The sequence below is a fragment of the Gopherus flavomarginatus genome, chromosome 1, assembly GCF_025201925.1.
Source record: "Gopherus flavomarginatus isolate rGopFla2 chromosome 1, rGopFla2.mat.asm, whole genome shotgun sequence".
NCBI classification, from domain to species: Eukaryota; Metazoa; Chordata; order Testudines; family Testudinidae; genus Gopherus; species Gopherus flavomarginatus.
This window is the reverse complement of record NC_066617.1, coordinates 144,940,727-144,965,319: the sequence shown is the minus strand read 5'-3', so window position 1 is coordinate 144,965,319 and position 24,593 is coordinate 144,940,727. Positions and strand designations below refer to the sequence as shown.

At 42.5% G+C, this 24,593-nt stretch overlaps 1 protein-coding gene across 1 annotated transcript; it reads right to left on the bottom strand.

The window, feature by feature from the left end:
• Nucleotides 1-2,476: 2,476 nt before the first annotated feature.
• Nucleotides 2,477-23,822, bottom strand: LOC127046704 (olfactomedin-4-like). Its single transcript, XM_050944168.1, has 5 exons — nt 23,736-23,822; nt 20,556-20,708; nt 8,146-8,358; nt 6,562-6,715; nt 2,477-3,285 (listed from the first exon to the last, which is right to left on the bottom strand). Exons 1-5 carry the CDS (start codon nt 23,820-23,822, stop codon nt 2,477-2,479), a joined length of 1,416 nt encoding a protein of 471 aa, XP_050800125.1.
• Between the last annotated feature and the right edge of the window lie 771 nt (nt 23,823-24,593).

Below are 24,593 nucleotides of genomic sequence, written 5' to 3'. Positions count from 1 at the left end.
ACAGATGAGCTCAGTGCTTAGCATACTCACTTGGGCAGTGAAAGACATGGGTTCAAGTGCTTGCTCTGAAGATTTGGGATTTGAACCCTGGTCTCCCACAGCCAGGCTGAATGCTTTAAATACTGTATATAAAAGGGCATCAACCTCCAAATTGTCTTTTCTTTCCCCCCCTTCAGAGAGGCCTGACCTGGGTTAAACACCTAATTACAGGGGAGGGTTCACAGCTGTGAATCTTAAGTAGCATTAAGTGGACTCAAGCCCAACCCTCTACTCAGCATTTTCTAGTGGCTAGCTTCAGCAGCCTCCCACTCAGCTAAGGTGCCCTCCTCACCCATTCTTAGGTGTCCAATGCTCCACACACATTTATAGCCTGAGTACCTGAGTCAGGGCTGAAGATTCTAGTAGGTGGCAGGGTACCTAAAGTTAGGTGCTGCAGCATTGAACCTAAGTCCTCTTTGCACATTGCTCCTTATCCCCAAGTTGCTCCTTAAAATGTGATGCCACACAGAGCTGCCTTTTATGCCTGTGAATAGGGCAACCCTTGGGAATTAAGGGGATGCCATTAAAATGGGGAAGCAAGAAATGGTCTGCTGTTTTTTAGCTTTTTATAGTTAAACAAACCCTCAGTTGAACTATTGTGAATTCTTTAAAGGCCCATGCTCATGGAACAGATTACTGTGCCAGTGATGGCTGGCTTTCACATTCACTTCACACACTTTCAGGAAACAGATGCAGATACCTGGTAAGTGGCAGCACCTGACTTAAAAATGTGTCATCAGCCTCAGAACTCTCAAGTAATATCTCAGCTGGGTGGAGAATGTTAATCTAACCAGTGAACAGATTTCAATGAGTGGAAATAAAGTCCCTCCTCTAGTTACTGGCATATTGATTCACATATTTGTGTTGTTCCAGGAGCTCTTAAACACTCTAAGCCTAAAGGAATATGATTTCTGTTTCCAATATCATTTGGTTAAGCCAGGGCCACCCAGAGGATTCAAGGGGCCTGGGGTCTTCGGTGGCAGTGGGTCCTGCTTCGGCGGTAATTTGGCGGCAGGAGGTCCTTCCAGCCCAGGGTGGAAGGATCCCCCGCTGTGGAAGACCCAGAGCGGAAGAAGCTCTGGGGGGCTGAGACCCGCAAGAGTTTTCTGGGGCCCCCAAAGTGAGTGAAGGACCCTGCTCCAGAGGCCCTGAAAAACTCTTGCAGGGGCCCGTGTGGGGCCCGGGGCAAATTGCCCCACTTGCCGCCACCTCTGGGCAGCCCTGGGTCAAGCTGGCTTCTTGATGCATCCCAAAAGTTTCCCAACTGTTGTGCAATGACAAACAACTATAGGGTTTGGATTTTTATAACACTTTATTAAACAAAAATCAATCATTCACATCTACTGATCCAGATCATAAAACAAAGAATTAATAAAAGAAAACCAAACATTTACTGCATTTTCATAACTGTTCGTCTAATTATTTCTGACCCGATTACAGTACAGATATTGGTACAAAAACCTTATAAGTGGCATTTTAAAAATAAAGAGTATATGCCTCATTTTGTCCCAACTTCAGTATTCTGTAACTGATAGATCATGTGCCAGATTTACCCTGATGTAAATTAATTGATGCCAATGGAATTATACTGGCAATTAATTTGACTCCTTGTTTTCAGAGTGTTTTTGAAAGATGCTAATGGAGATCACAGTAAATTGCAGACTAAAAGGACTCCAGGACTAAATGGAGCATGTAGGATGGCATAGCTTACATTCTGTTGCAACATGTGCCATATACTAAGGGACTGCTTTCATTGGGCTTTGGGTCAGGCCCCCAGGACACAGTGCTAAGAAAATGCAACCATCCAAAAATGGTTAATGTTTTTTCATGAAGTGAAACTTTAGGAAAGTAATGCATTGGTGCCCTGCTATCTAAAATACATTGACAGGTTGCAAGAAGGAGCCAAGGCAACCATTTCCACAGCTTCAGCTTAACCAATGGTCTGTTCTTTAAAGATCAAGTGCCAATTCTCCTCTAATTTTAATCTTTTAGTAAATATTTGAGGCCAATATATAATACGATATTCATGGCCTTGCATACTTTGAGCAATGATGACAAAACAGCAGTTCAGTTTCCATGTGTTATCCAAATACAGACATTCCTCCAAATGCACATCAGTACGTGAGCAATCTCCCTGTCATGATACATGTTCTGTCCATCACTAAATCATCTATTTAATCTATGTTTATAGCAGAGGCATTTCTAGTACTCCTGCTGCCACTGTATCTGAACAACAGTTAAAATGCTATGAACCTAATCTTGCAAGAAATTGTTATCAGGCATAGAGCTTATTATCCTTCAATGGGACAGCTCATGGTAATAAACCTTATGCCCAGGAGTTACTCTTGGTAGGATTAGGCCTTAATTTAACATTAACACTGTCCAAAGGGATATAAAAATCAGACTCTGTGATCTCTAGTTGTTGTTTATATTCATATCAATGCAACACAGGTTGAAAAATAAGATTGTATTTAACAAGGTAGCCATCATTGTAAACATACAGGACTTGGTCTGAGGGGTTATAGTTGATACTTTGAATTGTTTCTAACATTTTATCCATAATTATGCTAATTTTACCTTCCTGTTCAGTGTTTGTGTCGTATGTGTAAAATATTTCCTCTTTCCTCGTGTTGACAGGTCTTGTGGCATATAGAACACCACATATGATGAAAGCATTGGAAATGGATGGCTTGTACTGCCTTGTATTCCAAGTATGGAGCACATCAAGTGTGGTCTCATTGAGTTTGCTAATCATAACATTACCTGTGCTGTCCTCGGTTGAATAAATTACCCACAATCCACTTTCATCCACAGCAAAGTCCATATCCTGCCACCCAACACCAGCATAAGAGAAACGGTTACCATAAGCAGCATTCGGCAGAGTTTTCCTCACAGCCAATGTGTTTGTGTTTAAATCGAGCTTGCCTATCTCTCTTGAATTATATATATTGTAATACATGAAGTTATTGTAAACTGTGGTGCCACTGCCTTCCCCATACCCATATGGAATTTTTAACTCTCTAGCATTTTTTAATAGCAGCAAATCATCATAGGAATTATGAAGTCTGTAATATTCTAAGTGTCTCCCATCTGTATTCAAAGGTGCAATCCAGTATAGGTCCTTCTGCGGAGTACGAAGAGAGTAATCCCTACCCCAGGAACCATATTTGAAGGAAAATCCTCTCCAGTTCAGCTGTACAACATAAGGCTGGCTGATATTCACAATTCCACCATGACCACAGCTGCCTGTAAGCAAAGAGAAAATGCAGGCTTTTCAAATGGCATGATTAGAAGAGAGGTTTTAGTGTGTGTGCTTTATAAGAATCAGCTTCGTTGCAAGAACACAAATACATATTTGTCAAAGATTTTCCTTGCACCATGTAAACAGCACATGGATTTCAGTTCTGTAGCAGTTCCAGTATGACTGAAATACAGTGGTCATACCACTAGAACTGGGATCTTACTGAAAAAACAGCCAACAGTCCAGCAGCACATTTTAGAGATCTCAATTTTTAGTTGGTACTCACTTGCAGTAAATAAATGATTAGCTTCTGTTTCAGATAAGTGACCAGTTTTCTCTTTCCACCTATTCTATGCTTTCCACCCCGCTGGGCTGGGAAATCATAGAAAATCCAATTTCAGAAGCATTTTAGATCATTTTCTCCAGCAGTAGAGCACAGTTTGGGAAATGAGAATGAACATCTTGTCTCATTGTACCTCTGAGTTTTAGAAGGTGGAGGGAGAATTAGCAGCACTGGCTCGAGAGGCTCATTTCAGATTAGCAAGCTACTGTCAAAATCAACACTTTAAAACAATACTTCAGAGAGCCTTCCATCCGAGGCTCTCAAAGCAATTCAGATATTAATAAGCATAGCCTCACAACAGCTCCCCAGTTTATATGTGAGGTAACTATAAAGTGACAATACAACCTATTTCAACCAGGATAGTCTTGCTTTTTCTTTTCTTATGATGCCCCAGGATAATTGAAATATCCTGTTGTTTTTTTCCATTTCATCTGCTAAAATATTTGTTGGTTTTTTTATAGCTACACGATCCTTGTTCAAGATGTATTGCTATGCTGAGTAGAATTTGCACTGTTTACTGAGAACAAACACCCCAGTGGAATGAGCTTTCAGTGTAATGAACAATGTCTGGAATGAAGAGAACTTGAATGAAAGTAAACGCCATCAAAGCTGTTCCTTTGCTCAGAGCGACTGTTGATGACACTTGTTCAATGTTTCACAATAAATGCAGAACACTAAAGTATTGGAAAAAATCCTCCACTCCAAAATTTGCAGGTCTCCCTGGGTCAGAAGCTGGCAGTGGTGACATCAGCACACTGAAAAATAAAAGTTTCCTTTTGTCTGACTCTCTGCAGCCCTAAAAGATGTCCCCATGAATGTGTGGGAGTTTTTCCCTTTAAAAGCATGGTCATCTGAGACACATGTTAAGTGACCTGCACAGTCACACACACAAAGTGAATGGCAGTGCCGAGACTAGAACCAACATTTCCTAACTCAAAGTCAGGTGTTTTAACCACTAGACAATGCTCCCTCTTAGAGGTGAAGTAAAGTTTACCTGCAAGACCTGTGTTTCATGTTTCTATTAACTGATCAATTGAGGACAATAGCTGATGATATCAAATCAGTGTAGAGGTTGCACATGCTCTAGTGGATAAAATGTCTTTGACACAATCACTTCTATTTTATCTGTTCAATAAATATCATTTGATGACTGGTTTGCAAGCCTATGTGAAAAGAGTTGCTGGGATTAGTCTATTCATAACAGAGAGGTGGCTACAGCACAAATATCATATCATTGCCCCCTTATTAGCACTGAGAACAGAGATAAACAAACAAAGACAGAATTATCCTCTCACACCTAAAGCTGGTCCCTCCTGTGGAGGGTTGAAGGACATCAGTGGAGCAGAATTGGGAAACTCAAACTGCCACTGAGGCCCAGATGAGCAGGTGCCCATGGTCAGAAACATCTTCTGAGCAGTCCACAAAATACAGAGTAATGTGAAGGTGGTGGTGGAGGGGGAGAAACCCTTGTGGCTTGTCTGAAGATGCTCTCCCTGGGAAATGGCTGGAACACACCTGCCACTTGGAGAAAACTGCTGCTTGCAAATGCAAAACATTTTGTCTTCACCAATAGAGGGATCAAATTTATTTCTGGCAGTGATGATTTATCAGCATCCTGGTAGAGGTATGCACTGCCCTAGAGGCAGGACAATATTTGTGGCCTTTCAGTCCAACTATTGGTAATGTCTGCAGAATCCAATGCTAATGTGTATTTAACTGGCATTGTAAAGTTTGTGGCAGCCTATGAAATATGGTTTTGCAATGAAACTCACCATCTTTCTCTTGCGTTTGTCCTTCCATCTTTCCTAAGCTTCACTGTCTCCTTTCTTCTGTTGTATCTCTTTTCCCACACCTCTCTCCCCCAGCCTGACCCCTGGTGCCAAAGCATGTGGGGATCAGGAATTCACTCACTGCTCTCACTGCTGAGGGTGGGAAACAGATTTCATTTCTTCCTAGGGCTTCTGTGGAACCCTGCTGATAGAAGCTGCAGAAATGCTGTGTTGAATTGCTCCCTAGCACCCCACCCCTGTCGGCCACGTGTGTCAAGCTCCTTCTTGGTCAGCACCAGCCATTTGTGGGGCTCTGTTGGCCAGAGAAGAGGTTACAGCCATTCTGTGCTACTGTAACTTCCCCCTGATCAATTTTTCTTCTGGGGACACTCTTCTAGAAGATGGTGTAGCCTGGGGTTTTGCTCCCTTGCTGAAACACACTATCACGCTCAGATTCAGCAAAGCATTTAAACACGTGTTTAAGTGCTTTATTGACTGGGAATGGACCATTGAGGCCTGAGACCTTATTTCCAGATATAGCACACAATGTAGGCATGGAGCTGTAGCTCTGCAAATGGCAATTAGCATGGCTAAGAACATGGCCTCAGTACTTGGCACAATTACGGATGTTTGGAGGTGCTCGTACCTCAGCTAATGCAGTGCAGGAAAAATAATGCACATGATGCAAAGTGGCTTGCAACCTACCAACTCCATAAATCAATTTGAGCCATTTGCCTTACATCTCTATTCTGTATTGCTACCTCTGGCATTATGGTTTGTTCTTAACTCTCAACATATTAAATCTATTACTGAACTTAACTCACAGCAATCTTATTTCAAAATTAAATGGATATTATATTAATGCTTCTATAAGTCTGATTTGGTTCAAATAATATTGCTGGTACTGAGGTACTACTAAGAGAGTTTGGATGAAGGGCAAAACATTATTTTTCATACTTTTGTACTACTTTCCAACTTTTTCCATTTGAAAAAACAGTAGGAGTATGTGAAAGCGTTTGTTTCCTGCCCTCATCTTTTGTATCAGCCTGTTGCTGAAATGTTAGTACCTCTGGCAAATTTTCCAAGACTTGTCATGTATTGTCATTTCATTTAACTCAGTCTTCCTACTTTTCCCATCCCCTCATGTGATTTATACCTGCAATGCTTACCTGGCGGGAAATAGGAGGGTATTATGGTTTGATTTCTGTGTTTTTCACATTCCTTCAATCTATTCTGGAGAGCCACAATCTCTCGATGGATTGCAAGGATATTGTTTTTATCTAATGATTCCAGATCATTTACCATGAGAGTCAGATTCTTGATCTAGAGAAATAAAAATTCAGCATGACTTTAAATTACAGTCAACTTTATTTCACAAACATTTTAGGCTCGATTTATCATTTCAAAAAAGTGTTGCAGAACAAGTTTTAGGAAATATTCCCTAGAATAAGTTTTAGCATGAACATTTGGTCTCAAGCTAATGTCTGCAACTACAAGAAAATGTTTGTGATTTTAGCACTTAGTTATATACCATAATGCTAAAGAGCACCCAGAAATGTCCACTAAGGCTTACTTGATTATTAACTGTTACCATGTAGCAGGGTGGACACCCACTTCTGCTGGAAAGCGGCCCTGGAGAAGGCTGCAGGTCTAAAGGCTGAGCTGATTGGGGAAGCAGTCAGAGGCAGGCCATGCCTCAATCAGGCCACGGCTGGCCTGTATAAAAAGGCTGTGAGCTGTAGGAGAAGGGCCTGGCTGCAGGGAGTTAGAGACAGGGTACCTGAGTAGAGCAGGGCTGGGGAAAGGCAGAGGAGCTGGGGCGCTCCAGCCTGGAAAGTCCCAGGCTGTGGCCTAGCATAAGACCAACAGGTACTGGGGGTTGCAGAGGGCAGCCTGGGGTAGGCAAAGGCAGCAGGTCCAAACCCAACCTTGCCAGTGATGAATAGGCTGATACTGCAGTCTGCCCCAGGGGATGGGAACTAGATGATGACTGACAGTAGCCATATACTGAGGTAGGTGGGGATAGTAGGTGGAGGTTCCCTGGGGAGGGGAGACCCTAAGACAGATAAAGGGGAACTGGGTCCTGAGAGGGACCTGCTGCCTCTTGGCCCCCATATCACCAGCCTGCAGAGGGTGCTCCAGAGCTGGAATGAGCTAATTCCCAGAAGTCACAGCAGGAGGTGCTGTGGGGCGAGTCTGCATGCTTACATACTGGTAAATGATTTCAGCCTTGCAGACGTGTTTTGAATGTTTACCTGCCCAGATAAATGATCTACTCATTTAATGTTGAAGACAATGAATAAACTAATGATATTGTACTTACCAACAAAAGCAATTATTCAGTCAGGTGAGTGATAAATTTGAAAATCTGATTTATTGAATATTGGGAAGAGGTTCTTGATTTTATATTGACTGGGTCACTACCCTAATAAGTTATGTTTTTAATTATATTTGTTGGAACACAGAAGCTTTCAGGCATGGGTGCCCATAAATCAATATTACAATAATGTAGACAGTATATTTATTTAATATAGCAGCATCCAAGAACTTTATTTTCAGTCACAAATGATAAAAATTGCCATTTTTTGTCACACATGAAGAAACATGCTAACATGCTCACGGCCAAGATTTGCTTTAATTGACACTGATTTAAATCTAGAGTAACTCCACTGACAATAGTAGAGACACTCCAAATTTCACTGGTGTAACAGAACTGAATGTTTCTGAATGGCAGAATAACTCTCATACTTTACCTCCAGGTACAGTTGTTCAACAATCACATTGCTTCCAACAAGTGTGGATTTCAGCTGAGTGACCAGTCTCTCCATTTCACTGATTTCTAGTTTCAGTAACTGAAAGTCCAACTCCATGTAAGAAACACTGGTCGACTCCATATGTTCCACCTTGATCGTTAGGTTTTGGATTTTTTGTTCGTACATTTCAATTGCTTTAGTATATTGGCTAACCTAAAAAAACAAGCAAATTTTCAAAGTTCAGTTTAGCAAATATAACAGGCATGTTTGACATCTTCTTTACATCTGTGCAATCTCACTGGGACTGCATGTGCATTACTGAGGGCAGAATTTCATTCATAATCCTCACTTTTTATTCCTCACTGTAACAAGGGAAGCTGCATTGTGAGCAACCCCTCATGGCCAGAAGTCACCCTGCAACACATGCCTCTGTTTTCCCCACAAGGGCCCCTTATGCAGACTCCACTATTTTTCTGAGGTCAAAATACCCTCCTTGGGGCCTGGGTTTATTTACAAAATATAAACTAAAACTCAGAGTCCCAAATTAAAATCCAACAAGCAAATGTTTCTCTTCCTCCTCTCGAGACTCCCTGCCTGCAGAGCTTTTGCAGTCTTTCCTCTGCTCTCTCAGGGTCCCCCTTGCCTTAGCAGGCTACTGCCAGCACTTCCTAGCTGGAATCTTAGGCTACATTTGTACTGCCCTGCAGGGTGCACTAAAGTGCTGCTCTATAACTCCATGTGGATACCAGGGACGTGACCTGGCAGGTTCCTTCTTCACACAAACAGTCCTGTTTGAAGATTACATGAAGGCAAACTTGGAACCTTAAGGTTTGCACCTGCAGCATCCACACAAGCGAGTTACAGTGCAGTATCTCAGTGTGTATTGCTATTCACCCCCCCCCCCATGGTCTAAACTGTTGGACTTATGGCCTGTGGACTAGACACAGTCCACCAGAGCATTTAATAAGGCCTGTGGCCTGCTTCAACACTGTCATGGTATAATTCCTGACTCTGAACCTTAGTGTTCAAAAGATGGGGTACCAGCATGAATTCCTCTAAGCTCAATTACCAGCTTAGTACTTGTAGCGCTGCCACCAACCAGGAATTCCAGTGCCTGGTACACTCTGGTCCCCCCTAAAACCTTGCCCAGGGACCCCCAAGACCCAGTCCTTCTGGATCTTAACACAGAGAAAGTAAACCCTTTCCCCACCGTTGCCTCTCCCAGGCTTCCCCTCCCTGGGTTACCCTGGAAGATCACTGTGATTCAAACTCCTTGAATCTTAAAACAGAGAGGAAAAATTCACCTTCCCCCCTCCTTCTCTCTCCCCCTCCCAGACTATCCCTGAGAGAGAAAGTAATCCTAACACAGAGAAAATTAACCTCTCTCTCCCCCTTCCCTCCTTTCTCCCCACCAATTCCCTGGTGGAGCCAGACCCAGTCCCCTGGGGTCTCACCAGAATAAAAAAAACAAATCAGGTTCTTAAACAAGAAAAGCTTTTAATTAAAGAAAGAAAACAGTAAAAGTTATCTTTGTAAATTTAAGATGGAGTATATTACAGGGTCTTTCAGCTATAGATACTGGGAATACCCTCTCAGCCTAAGTATACAAGTACAAATTAAAATCCTTCCAGTCAAATACACATTTGCAAATAAAGAAAACAAACATAAGCCTAACTCGCTTTATCTACCTAGTACTTACTATTCTGGACATATAAGAGACTGTATCAAAGAGATTGGAGAGAAACCTGGTTGCACATCTGGTCCCTCTGAGCCCCTAGAGTGAACACCAACCAAAAACTAACAGCACACACACAAACTTCCCTCCCTCAAGATTTGAAAGTATCCTGTCCCCTAACTGGTCCTCTGGTCAGGTGACAGCAGGCTCACTGATCTTGTTAACCCTTTACAGGCAAAAGAGATATAAAGTACTTCAGTTCTATTAACTTACTTATCTGTTTATGACAAACACAATATACTAACAGCCAATTCATTAGCATTTTTTATCATGTTTACATCATTTTAGTTTACAATATTGTCTATTTACATATCTAAATACATAAACAAGCTGAACTTCAAATATAAATACAAGTGACTTTTTAAATCTTATTCAAATATGTAGAATCTGTTTGGCCCACATCAGGTTTATGTGACACTCCTGTGTAATAAGGTTGGGCACCAGTGGTGCAGATAAACCCTGAGTCACAAATCCCAGGACTCTGCTGGAGCCTGCTCACTCCCAGCAGTCTTTGCTCTCCCTGAGTTTTCCCCTCACTTCAGCTTCCAGCTACTCTTTATTGGGGAATCACCTGATCCCTGTCAGGTGTTCCTCCAGTAATCAGGGCTGGCTGCCACAGCAATACCAAGTTTACAGCAGTGCTGTGGGGCCCAGACCATGCTCAAAAGGGCCCCCAACCCAGCCTGCTCTGTTTGCACTTTGCCCTGAGGCCCTGCCAGCCTGCTGCTGGCTCCTCTCCGCTTCCGGCCCCTCCACTGCTCACTCCTCTGGCCCCACCTGTCTTCTCTTCTCCATCCTCTGGCCAGACCTCAGTGCAGCTCTGGCTCTGACCAGTCTTGGCCAGTTTGGGATGAGGGGACAGTGAGGGGCTTGGCTGGGCCCCTCCAGGCAAGAGGGTCCTGAGGAGGCCAGGCCAGGGGCAGGCCATCACCTGGCTGAGTGTGCTGCTCCCAAGGGGCCGGCACAATTCCCCACCCCAGGAATGGAACCGGCCTCGACCATGCTGCTGGCTCAGCCCAGCCAACAGTCACCTCCCAGCAGGGCTGTTGAGTGCGGCCGGGGGTGGCACTGTGTAGTTGTGGTGGTGGGGCTATGGGGAAGGGTACTGGGCAGTGGTGGGTCATGTGGGTGGGGGAGATCTGTGTGTGTTGGGGCACTAGAGAGTAGGGGTTCTGGGCAGTGTGGGGGCTGTGGGAAGGAGGTGGGCAGTTGTGGTGGGAGTTGAGAGGCACTGGGCAGGGTGGTGGTGTGCAGGGCACTGAGCATTTGTGGGGGGGGTCTGGGCACAGCAGGTCCAGGAGATGCTGGGCCTAGAGTGTGGGATGGTGTTGGGCAAGGGGCTGTGAGGCATGGCCCAGGCCCACTCCCAAGGGGAAGGGGCACTCTGGTAGCACAGGGCCAGGTGGCCCAGTTGCCTCTGGCAACTACCAGTTTGTGAACAGTGCCCTTGCACTGAGCTGGGCAGAGCCACCCCCACCATGCCATGCCCCATTGCCCGAGCTGGGGCCTCACTCCTGGGATTGACCTCCTCACTTCATGATCTGTTGCCCCAGGGGGCCCACAAATATGTTTGGTGCCAGGCCCACAAAAGGTTAATCTCAAGGAGAGTTAATCCCAGGTCCTCCAGCCCATACAGGGCAAGCCACCTGCTTACACTCACTAATGTTCCCTCTGAGTTAGCTCGCAGGATTGTATAGAATTTCAGGGGGCAGATTCTACCAGGAAACTTAATGATTATTTCAGATAAATGATGTACATGAAGAATGTTGGAGTATGTCTACACAACCCACGGCTGCGAGTCTGAGCCCCGGTCAGACAGGTGCTCTTGCTCCCATGCTAAAAATTGCCCCCTCCCTAGCCCTCAAAGCCTATGCTGCATCCTAAGCCATAACACCTACACAGCTGTTTTTAGTACAGTGCAAGGCCAAGCCTGTTGACCTGGGTTTGGAGACTCACTGTTGTAGCCTGCCACGTGCTGTGTAGATGTACTCTCCAGAACTGAAAAAGTAACAAAAAAATCCACCACTCTCTCAAAGACTGTTGACTTCAGTGGACACTGGTCAGACCTCCACACTCCAAATAATATCTAATCTTTTTCTGCTTCAGAATTAACTGAGTCCCCTGAAAAAGGGGTTATTTTAGCACAGTGCACTATTACAAATCCAATCCATCCAGCTGGAACTGGATTTAATTTAAGACCAGTTGAGGTGAAAGTTATTTTACCCTTTAGTGAGAATAACTGTTACACAGCAGCCTCTTCAGATGTGGCACCACTAAACAGATGGCTGGATAAATATACTTTTGCACATGTATCTACTAATATAAAGGTCACAGTGCAAACATTGTCAAGGAGAACGTCAAGACCATAATATGGATTTAGAGCATTCTCTGAAACCTTAAAGTTCCATACAAATCGAACATCTTGGGAAAGATTTAATCTTCCTCCTATGACTTAAAACTGTACCCATTTTTCCTTAATGGTATGAAGCATCTCTCAGCAAGAATAAATTAGCAACTCTGGAGTCAGAAGGCATTTCCAGTATAAGCCCCAATTTTCAGGTGCTTATCAGTTCCCCAAATATTACCTTCTGGGCTGAAATGACTCATGCATATTCCCAGACCTAAAATGAATTTGTTGGATTAAAAAAATCAATTTGGCATTATCTTAACATGAATTAAGAGTTTTGTCCCAGTCACAATTGTTTTAAAATCTATTTTTATCAAGGGGACAGCTCCAAAATGGCCTGTTAAAATTTGACCTGAGTACAGTTTTTTTTATTAAGACTAGAGCTTTGCTGTTCTACTGTCCTAGTAATATCATCTACAGATTTCTGACCAGGGCTTTCTAAACAACCAAAAAAGAGACTTCCCCCAAATAATTATTTCCAAGATATATACTGAACCTTAGTACATGCTAGGGCAAGTCTTTGGGAGTTTAGTCAATGGCACATCAATACTGGTGCAGGGCAGATACAGTACAATCAATTAGGCACATAATGTGTCTGACTACTGAATCTCAGTGACTTAGTTTAAGGAGGCAAAACAAAAGTAAGAGGATTCTTTTCAAAAGTTAGGTTTTTATACAACCGTGATAACTACTTTGAGTCTGAAGGAAGCCATTAAATATAGACTCCTAGAAATGTAGGACTGGAAGAGACCTCAACAGGTCAGTCTAGTCCCCTGCACTGAGGCAGGACTAAGTATTATCTAGACCCTCCCTGACAGGTGTTTGTCTAACTAGTTCTTTAAAAACCTCCACTGATGGAGATTCCACAACCTCCTAGGCAATTTACTCCAGTGCTTAACTACTCCCATAGCTCAGAATTTTTTTCTGTCTAACCTAAATCTCTCTTGCTGCAATTTAAGCCCATTAACCACTGAGGGCAGGACAAGTTGTAAAGAGAATAATTTATCACTCTCCTTTATAACAACACTTTTCAGTTACCTAAAAGGTTCTCTCCCTCCCACTCCCTCCCCACCACCCATCTAATCTTCTCCTGACTGAACTAACCTAATTTTTCAAACTTCCCTCATAGGTCATGTTTTCTAGACCTTTAATCATTTTTGTTACTCTCCTCTGATCTCTCCAGTTTGTCCACATCTTTCCAGAAGTGTGGTGCCTAGAACTGGACACTATACTCCAGCTGAGGCATCATCAGTGCTGAGTAGAATGGAAGAATTACTTCTCATGTCTTGCTTACAACACTCCTGCTAATACATCCCAGCATGATGTTCAGTTTTTTTGCAACATATTATATTGATTGCTCATATATTGTGATGCCACAAACCCTAGATCCTTTTCTGCAGTACATGTTCCTAGGCGGTCATATCCATTTTGCATTTTTGCAATTAATTATTCCTTCCTAACTGTAGTACTTTGCATATGTCTATTGACTTTCATAGTATTTCAGACTATGGGCTATAATGGCCAGAGGTGTCTTGGTCCCCTTTTTATAGATAGGTACTATATTTGTCCTTTTCCAGGCTCTGGGATCTCTCCCATCCTCCATGAATTCTCAAAGATAATGCTAATGGTTCAGCAATATCTTCATTCAGTTCATTATTGTGGTAGAGCTCCAGCTTTGCCTCAGGGAGTCCCATGCTTCTAGGTGATTGAGGGTTACAGCAAACATCTGAGGCAAACCCTAATGTTGCCTCTTCCCTCCTAGAGGCAAGGATTATAGCTTACTGACTCACTTTCACCATCAGCCAGTCAAAGGGTTTGGTGTAAGAACCCTCTTTAGTCCCTCTCTTCCTATACAAGGAGCATTTTCGTAGAGGTGCAAGGAGGGTTGGGGAGAACCCAGGCCCATCCTCTTCTCCACGTTCCAGCATTGGGATCCCAATGGCACTGGCAACAGTTGGTTTTCCTATACCACCAAAGCTATAGCCCTTCCCTGGGCTACTTTCTCAAACAGACTCTAGCAGCACCCTGCCCATGCTTGTCCTCCGGCTCTTTTACTGTGCGTCTTCTTTCTCCCAGTCTTCCCACTACACACCAACTTACTGTCAGTTCCTACCAGGAAACCTCTCTGAAAGAACTTCCTTTTAAACTAGTCCCAGCCTGTTCTAAACAGGCTTCAGGTGATCTGATTAACCTGTTTCCCTTGATGGCTTCTAACCTGTTAATTGGTTCCAGATGTCTTATGGACACTGGTTTTCCTCTACCAGATTCCTGTACCCAATCAGTCTAGGTTTGTCACAATATTCTAGGATTTATTTCACCAAGTCCTGCCAACCTGAAGACATTCAACTTGTCCAAGTAATTCTTAACTTGTTCTTTCCCTATTTTAGCCTAAGGTCCTACCTCATTTACATAGATGTTCACTGTCATGCTAACTTTTTGGTGAAAATAAAGGCAATTAACACCTCAGACATTGCTGTGTATTCAGCTATTGTCTTTGTCTCTTTACAGAGTAATGGACTTCTCCTGTCATTGGTCTTCCTCTTGCTTCACATATTTGTAAAATGTTCTCTTGTTACACATTATGTCCCTAGCTAGATTAATCTTGTTTTGCACCTTGGTCTTTCTAATTTTGAGCTTTCATGCTATTTTTTAATATTCATCCTCTGTAATTTGAGCTAGTTCCACTTTTGTATGACTGAATTTCAGGTCTTTGAAGATCTCCTGGTTAAGCCAGGGTTGTCTTACCATACTTCTATCTTTCCCATGCATTGGGATCATTTGCTCTTGTAACTTTAATGTCTCAAAAACTGACAGTTCTCCTGAACTTCCCCCCTTTAGACTTCCCACAAGATCTTACCTATCATTTTCTTTACTGAAGTCTGGAAGTCCATATGCACACAGAAAATGAGTGCCAGCTTTGGCCCTCAGATACATACTGTGTGCATTTCAGTGTGCACATACCTTAGGGCAGAATTTATCCCAAGTAACTAAGGACCATATTACGAGAGTCATAACACTGATTTTTTTTTTGCACTGACTATTCCTTTGACATGATCTTTTAAACCTGATGACTTTTGTGGTAAGCATAAGAGGATAGTTTTCCCTTTGCTTCTTTTATGAGAGAGAGAACACTACAAAGTAGCAATGGTTTTTCCAAGGCGTGAGCAATACAACATGCATGTCAGTAAAGTGAAAAAAGAGTGAGCTCCACATTCTTTGCTGCTGTTTGTGTTATCCAGGCTAGGTCATGCCAAATTGGAAATGCCATGTCACACCCAAAAATCAGGTGTGACATGTATTTCACATCACTGATACAGATGCAATACATCAAAAAAAATGCAATTCTAATGCTTGTTTTGGACTCTAACTTACTTTCATTAAGGAATACATGATTTGAGAGAGGATCCTTCATAGAAATTACTTTTTTTGGATTTGAGCTAGTTACATCTCCAGAGATTAGCCATTATAAACCAGTCTGATCTTCCAACACAAACATCCATGGATCCTGAGTTGGTATAAATTGGCATGGGTCCATAGATTCCAATGGATCTACACAAACTGAGTATCTGGATCTCAATCCTAGCCCTGTGTACATCCAAACTAAGGAATAATTAAACTTAGTTTTGACTGCCAAATACAATAAGTGTCTAAATTTATATCCATATATGAAGCACACTGTTTGGCTATCAACCATAGGTATGTCTAAAATCCCTTACCACTACCCAAACATGGACCAGGCCATAGAGCAAGATCCATCTTGTTGGAAGACTTAGATGGATTCTAGATGGACTGCCTGGCTAATCACAGAAATCCACTAAGATCTGGGAGATTTCTTCAGTAAACTTCTGTGGAGAAGATGCTTAAGGGTTGACAACTAAACTGTGCATGTAAAGTTTGCACACGAACCCATCACATGCACAAAAATGCAATTGAAAACTGCTGAGCACAAAGTTGGCAACCATGCAGAGAATATTGATGTGTGCAATTACCTATACCACAGGCTCAAACTTTCAGGAATGTGGGTATCTATCCCGCTGCCAATATCACTTAAAGCATTTGTTTTATAAGAAAAAAAAGTTAGGTTGTCAAAAACATGCCAAATCTGCAACCTGTTGAAGTCAGTGGACTACCTGCATCAGTAAAGGTTACTCATAAGAAAGAGCTTCAGGCTTGAGCCCAGGAGCTTTGGTTCTCTCAGATGTCTTGATCTGTTGTGCCCCCCACCCCCCTCAATTTCAGCACAAGGCAGAGGCACTACATAAGCCCTATTTGGAGTGTGCGATAAGGCCCAGTCTTCCTTCTGCCTCAGACTGTTTTTCCCCAGTTGGCCAGCTAGGCCATCTAAGAGAATGTGCCCCCAAGATGGATGCTCTATTGCTTAGCAGTTAAACCCATTTTGCCTTAATAACTTGTGACTGTATCAAAGTTATCTGCTCCCATCTAACAGGCCAACACATCATCTCAAATTAGTACACAAACTAGATTTTGGAGTACAGATCAATATTCACCATGCATCCCACATTCAGAGTTTTGCAGTGGGGTTTGAGCAGTGCATAAGCTTTGTGCTGGACCTCTGCAGAGGCACAAATGTCATTCTTAAAGAAATAAATTCAGCTATTTTAGGCATGCATAAGAATTCCGATCTAGCTTTTCCTTCTTTGTAAGCATTGTCACAAGGGCCCAAAAAGGGCAGGGAGAAAATCTGTACTGTTCATTTATTGTGGCAGTTACCTGAAACTGGTACTTATCACAGGTTTCTTGGCATGCAAGCAGACTCTCCAGCATGCAGCTGGAGGGTAGGAATGAAAAATGAGGAAGCAGAAGGAAGGCACAGAATGAAAGAGGATAGAGAGGAAGGGAAACTGGGATAGAAATAACATGAGCAAGCAATTCTAAGAAGTTGCATGTGCCTATGGCCAATGCACTTGCAAGTCTGACATCCATGATCAGATGGTGAGCATGCCACCCACATGTCATAATGCAGCCTGAGATCAAGAGAACTATTTCCAACAGAATAATCTGCCTTTCATATAGTTTCATCTGTTGGGCAGGTGTTTGCTCTAGGGTGACCAGACAGCAAATGTGAAAAATCAGGATGAGAGGGGATTGGACCCTATATAAGAGACCCAAAAATCAAGACTGTCCCTATAAAATCAAGGCATCTGGTCACCCTAGTTTGCTCTTCCTGTTTTATTGCATGAGCATGTTCTGGGCATTGTGGTCAAAGCACTGACAGGCACATTCTCCCCTTGTGTTTAACTTGCTATTCTTCCCTTCTAACGAGGTGCACCAAGAGCCATACTCCTCTCCACTGCTGGGAAGAGCTGATTCCTGCATTAGTCCCACAGGTTCATTTTATTCTGTTAAGTTTCAAGTTAGAGTTGAACAAGTTACTCCAATATTTTCAGCCTACAGTTTTTACTGATTTGGAATATCCAAATATCTACCTGTGAAACTCATTTCCTGTTTTTATAAGCACCTCCCACTTGTTGAATTAGCAGCCTACAATCAGGGGGGTCGGAGGTATAGCTCAGTGGCTTGAGCATTGGCCTGTTAAACCCAGGTTATGAGTTCAGTCCTTGAGGGGGCCACTTAGGGATCCAGGGCAAAAATCTGTCTGGGGATTGGTCACCCTTTGAGTAGGGGGTTGGACAAGACCTCCTTAAGTTTCTTCCAACCCTGATATTCTATGATTTAATTAGGTTGTATATCTGACATATAATACATGTCTAGCACCTCTTAAAGGGCTGGCCTGCAGTCCTTACTCAGGAACATCTCCCATTAGTGTCAAATGGAGTCTTCACTGAGCATGTACAGCAAGATTGACACCCCACAAGGGGATGGTGAAATGCAGTTATGGCATTTGGGTCAGATCCTCAGCTGGTGTAAATGGGCAAGGTGGAAACTAACTTCCATGGAGCTACAGCTGTTTAAATTAGTGAGGATGTCTTACCCCAAACCTCTTCATAAAGTGGTTCTCAGACTCAAAACCAAAATCCAAGTGTTTGATTTTCCTAGTTTCAAATTTTACAGTAGTTCAGTAGACTTTTCCACTCCATAATGTATAGAGGCAACTCTGGGCTGTAAAATTGAATCAGGATTTGAATATCCCTAAAGTTTGAGGATGTTTGGAACCCAGAGGTTTGGTTCAGACCCCACTATTGCTAGGATGAGTTGAGAGATCTTTTGATTTTATTTCATTTTGTCCATAAGCGTTTTCAGGAAACAAGTAGTACATTGGGTTACACACTGAGGGTGAGAAAATCATGTCAAAGAGCCTGAGAAATGTGTTTACATGAAACAAGTATAAAGATGCACACAGATTCAAGCATCTTCTGCCTCATCCATACATTTAAATTTATTTCAACTCAGATGAGTAGGTCAATGCCTGGTATTTTCTTTCTACAGACAATTAACTAAATTTTTTACACCCTCAGTTAAACTAAAATACATTTAATTTTCATTTCTGACCTGATTTCTCTTTGCCTGGAAACACATTGGGGATCTGTCACACTATACCTAACTTGATACTTTATAATACTGTTTAGCTTATCAGACTCAACATAAGTACAGTGAAACTTAGATACAAAAGTAAACTTGACATAATCCATCACTGTTCCTGAAGTGGTATGCACTGGCACACTCTGACTTCAAGAAAACATCAGCTGAGGATCTGGTCACTAGAGTCCAGCTTTTAAAGACAAAAATATTGAACTGCTACAGGGTTGGGAAAAGTCAGCCAGCTCCTGCCATCTGTACTCAGTCTTTACGCAAGCAAAACTCCCATTGCAGAATTTCACTTCAATAGGAGATTGGCTTCAGTCAGGTCTTATTTCAGTCCCCTCTGATTTGGTAGGGCCTTGCAGAATTAGTCCAAGTTTCAGGATAGGATCAGGTCTATAATTCCTGTCCTTTTCTAAAGCAATTGAAATTTGGCTACTGACCACAATGGAACACTTTAGGGTCCTTAAATACCTAGTTTTCATGGATCATTAATGTTCCACATTCCTCCTAAAGCAGGGGTTCTCAAACTGGGAGTCAGGACCCCTCAGAGTGTCATGAGGTTATAACATACGGCATCATAAGCTGTCAGCCACCACCTGAAACCCTGCTTTGCCTCCAGTATGTTTAACACCATTATACATGAACAAGTGTTTTTAATTTACCAAGGGCGGGGTTGCACTCAGAGGCTTAATATGTGAAAGGGGTCACTAGTACAATAGTTTGGTAACCACTGTCCTAAAGTGACCAGGGAACTTGTGCTGAGAGGCACTGAGATTTGTCAAGTTGCCCTTCATAGCTTCACTGACAACTGAATGTGTCATGGTTAGCTTTAGTTATTTCAAAGCAAATTATTTTAACTTCTATAGGATTCTCCCTCCCATTTTGTGTTTCTATACATCACTTCTAGTATAATCAGAGTTTGAAAATTTATGGTTAGCATTTATAGTCTACTGATGTGCCTTTTATACTGATGAATTCAAGGACGCTTCATTTCTTAAAATCTCTGGCTCCTGGAGAAGTCCACCATTTTCTCCTGGACACCTAATTTAAACCCTGAATATTCGTCTACCAACAAAAATCAAATGAAGGTTCTTCTCTTGAGAAACAGTCCTAGTTTTGCCTCTTGTTTTTTCTTGGGGATGAGGGGGGAGAATGGGAGAGAATAGATCTGAATCCTTGTAACAAGGAAGGAAAGTAGTGTAAGCATAAGGAGTTGGTCTTTAACTAGACTACATAATCCAGTTGTCATTGCTAGAGCATCATATGTTGACAGAATATTGATTTTCTCTTCAACTGTTAAGGGAATGGAGAGGGTCAGCTGGTGGATTTTTGCCCATGCTTCAGCCTGGGCTAAGCAGATACTTGCTCTTTTCCCTCATTCCCTCCCATATGCTGGTTACATATGAGTACCATAGGAGGGAGCAGGAATCGTGGTTTCTTCTGCAACTGTATATAGCAATTACAGGCCAACAAGACTGTTCCATGGCTCAAAGTGTAGGAAAGCCCTTCCTCCATCCCTCAAAGAACACCATGTGCCTATGGGCCCAGGAATGATGCCTGAGGATACTCAAAACTCATAAGGCCCTGCTTGCGTACTACAATAGTGAACATGTTACATTTAATCACTCTTCCTTGTGATTTTTACATGCTCTTCACTGCAGCTACTTGGAAGACAGGCCCTGCACGGTTCTGACTGCTGGGCTGTTTCATGTTCACTAAAAATAGGACTAGTCAGTTTTTAAAAAAGAAACCAAAGCTCCTTACTTTAGTAAGCTCTCTGTCAAATTTCTCAGAAAGCACTTGGGCTGTGATTTCCAGCATCTCGACCTTCTGCACAGGAAACACTGGGTCTGGCAGGTACACTGAGCATTGGCACACTCCATGGTCATTCAAAGAGCCAGTTACATTGGCAAATGGCTGTAAGAAACAAGTTTCAGAAAGCAAGTTGTCAACATGCTACTAGGAATCTAACAGCAAAGGACTGACAGTCCCCAAGCAGGGGAAAGTTAAGCTGTGATGATAGATCCTGAAAACATTAAGTTGTAGTAATTTCTTCCAGTGAACTCAGTATTTTCCCTATATCAATTCATTAAGTTTCACCACACCCCTATAGAGATAGTTAACTATTTTAACACTGGAAAAATGGAGGTTCAGGAAAGTTAAGGCATGTTTATAAGATCAGACAGTGAGTCAGTAAATGGCAGAGTAGGAACTATTAAATCTTATAGGGAGTCATTGCTTTTAATGGTCTTTGCAACTGGACCAGTTAGTGATTTTAGTCCATTGTAAAGTGCTTTGACATTTAAAGTTGTTTGTACTTCACTGATGGAAGAAGCCACAGAAATTAGACCAATCTTTATAGGAAATTTTGACTAAATCTATTTTCCCCGCTGGGAATGTTTCATTTGATATTTTTCAGCCAGCCCTAGTAAACACATACACATGAGCTGAAGACCATGAGCTGAAGACTTCAAAACTCCCCTAGCCTGCAGTAGCTGGTATGCCTGCTACTGCAGGGTACTAAGTGGAGTCATGGCCATGCATCATTGCTCTCTCCATCAGTGCACAAGGGTATAAAATTTTTAATTGGGGCAGCAAGAGTTAATAAAATATTGGCTGTTGAATTTGAGTAGTTTTGTACCATGACTAAATTTGTCCCCTTCTAATAGTGAGATAAACAGGCTTCTGTTCCACACTGTTTTTTATTGGATTAACACAACCCCTACATTTGAGCTCCTCTATGCCTAAATCCTTTTGAAAAAGGAATTGACACTAACTCGTTTAGGCTTTACAACACTGAGTGCAGCAACACTGAAATAGCTTTCAAAAATCTGGTCCTAGGTCACTATTAAAAATGGGCCTTGGGCACTTAAGTCCCTTAGGTGCTTTTGAAATGGTCACCCTCAGTCTCCCCACATCACTGGATTTGCATTCTGCTCAGCAGGAATGGTGAAAAAAGGAGCAGAGGAAAATATCCAATGAACAGACAAATATGGTTACTGTACTTACCTTTGATAAGGCCCCCATTTGTGTTAGCCTGGTACTTGTGGTACAGTACTTTCTGATACAGATTACAAACTGTCCTTTATCATAATTTATTAAAGAATTTTTAAAAGTGGATTTAAACTGTCAAAAACCCAAACTACTTTTAATTATTATTATAAGAGTCTATTCCACCAGAGTAGGAAGATGTGTAGGCCAGAAAGGAAACAAATGCCTGTTACAATGCAACTCACTGTGTCCCAAACCTGTTTAAATCATGACCCCCTCTCCCGCTCCCAACATCTAAACAGTAGTCCAAATTCCTCAGTATTTTCAGGCTTTGATTTTGTTAAGGGAGCCATCTCCAGCAGCTCTAATGGAGATTAGGATTTCCAAAGGCCTGCTGAGACAGTTAATGTTTCTTCTGGTACAATGCTGTTTCATGGAGTCCTTCCTTTGAAAAAAGCTATATGTGGTCAATGAAAGACTGCAGATGCTCAATCTGTCCAAAACAATGTGCATCATCCATGTTAAAGTAATATATACCAGCTCACTGCCATCATATGGAATAAGGTTTCAGCTCCTACCCCTCCATAGCACTGGCAAGATTGGATGTCACTCTTGACTCTTAACATGCATCCCTGGGAGTCTACAGTAATCCATGTACTGCACAAGATACTATACTGTAAGGATGCAGCCCACCAATGTACACAGCTGAGCTCCACCGAATGAGAACCGTGGCAATCTCCAGTGCTTGCAAAACCATTTGATAAACTGTGAATCAAATGGTGTGATTAAACTAAAGGAATGTGGGTCAGGAAGGGGCTTGCACAAGGAGGCAGCTGCTAGTCAGTCATACAAGAGCAATGCTCCATTCCTACAGGAGCTCTGCATGGCAGGTGTCATCCCCAGCTGCACAACTTCAAAGCCACCCTGAAGCAGAACTCTATTCTGACAGTGCTCTGGAGCCCCAGTTTTAGCCAGCTTCTCCTGAGGGCTCCATCCAAGAACCTGTTCAGGTCCTCATGTTGCTGCATCCCCATCACTTGCTCCATCATCCCTCAGCCAATCAGACAGTTCCACTCCTAAGGAGCCCCTAAAACAGCCATTTGGACAGCTGAGGAACTGGAAGATGGCAGGAAAAGGGCCACTTGTTTAAGTGGATTCAGAGAAGACAAGGTTGTGTGCCAGCTTGTCAAAAAGGTAATGTAGCTATTTGTCTGGCTCCCTGATCATGTTGTACAGGGGGGCTGACAGTGATTAACAGCAGAGTTACAAGGATCATCATAAATTTTACAAATATCAGCACAAATTATGGTTTACCCAAGGGTGCACATAATGAGAAATTTGACATACTAAATTCCCCCATCCTCAGCTTATTATGTATTTTCACTTCAACCTTGATTCTTATCACCAGAAACTGCCACTGCTTAATGATGCTGCAGTGAAAGCCACTCTCTCCCCTTCAATGCTGAGTTCACTACCTGAGTCCACAGCACTACAAGGCCTATTAGATCAAGAGGCTCATATAGTGCAGCGTGTTTTCAGAGTGCTGAGCAAATGAACCTAAGATCTAAATCCAGATCTAGAACACTCCAAAGGATGAGGGGTGTTTGCATCTGTGGTTTTGGATTGAGTTAGTCTCAAGTACAAAACCACAGCTAACCAGTTACAACCTGCATTTTGCATTTAAACTATTCAGATTCTCAATGGGAGTTGCATTTGCCTAACCAAAAGCAGAATTTGGCTGTTTTTAAAACAGTGTAATTTGTTTTCAGATTTATAATTAAGTCCCAGCACATTTGTTAAAGGTGATATTTTACACTTGCTACATGCAGAGAGCCCACAAAACAAGTGGAGATCCGACAACTTGCCTCAGTTGTAAGAGATTCTCCTAGCAACCTGAATAGTGGGAGGAAAAGAATACATTGGAGCTTTTGAAAGTCAAAATATGCATCTTACCACATTCTGGAGCATGGTGCTGGCTGCATTCAATGCAATGGCATTTTGTAGAAACACCAGCAGCACAGCCAAGTTTGCACACTTCATCTTCTCAGCAAGCAGATATGATGGAGAAAGGACAGTGGAATCCCTTATATAGGGGGCTCTGGGAATTCCCCCAGTAGGAGTTTTGTGCTTAGAAAGAGGTACTTGTGCAATATTTATTGACACTTCTCATAAAGATGATGACATGCAGGTGAGTGAGCCACAGCACAGAGAGTGACTTGACTATTATACAAACATAAAAACTCTCATATTGCCTGTCAAAAATTAACCACCCTCTCCTTTTGTAACACAAAGCCTTTCCTCAATCCCAGTATCTAATCTTCTGTATTTATTCCTTTGTGGCTTCCTGAGAACAATGGGCAGCTTAAATGATGGATTTAAATAATTAAAATGCATTCTTTTCTGGAGGGGAGAATAGCTGCTTCCTTTTACTGGACTGGTCAGTATTTTTATCGTAAATCCTTTCAGGAGCACAGACAACCTGGGCCACATCATCTTCCTAACCCTGCTTCTAAACTCAGATGGAGGAAAACAGCTCAATTTAGGTCATTTTACATACAATGTCAAAGGAGCATCCCTCCCTGCCTCTAAGCCCCTGGATGCCTTTTAACATGAGCATCATGCACATAGGGCTCCACAAGTTCAGGCTAAAGACCAACCATTGGATGGGAGAGGGGCTCAAGCTGAAGAACAGCCCCAGCAAAGCTGCAAGATAATGCTAAGACAGTCAGCTTTAATGCCTATCCTACAGCTTTGGTACCATAGCTTCTAAAGCAGGGGAGATCAGGGAACAGCGCACTGTGGAACAGCCCT

Bases quoted from the DNA above. Each gene is read 5' to 3' on its own strand.
- LOC127046704 (XM_050944168.1), bottom strand. From the start codon at position 23,822: ATGAAGTGTGCAAACTTGGCTGTGCTGCTGGTGTTTCTACAAAATGCC. The intron at 8,359-20,555 runs GTAAGGAGCTTT...TTGTTTTTTTAG, and splicing joins TTGACAGAGAGCTTACTAAA to GTTAGCCAATATACTAAAGC. The intron at 3,286-6,561 runs GTAAGCATTGCA...CTTTGCTTACAG, and splicing joins ACCCTCCTATTTCCCGCCAG to GCAGCTGTGGTCATGGTGGA.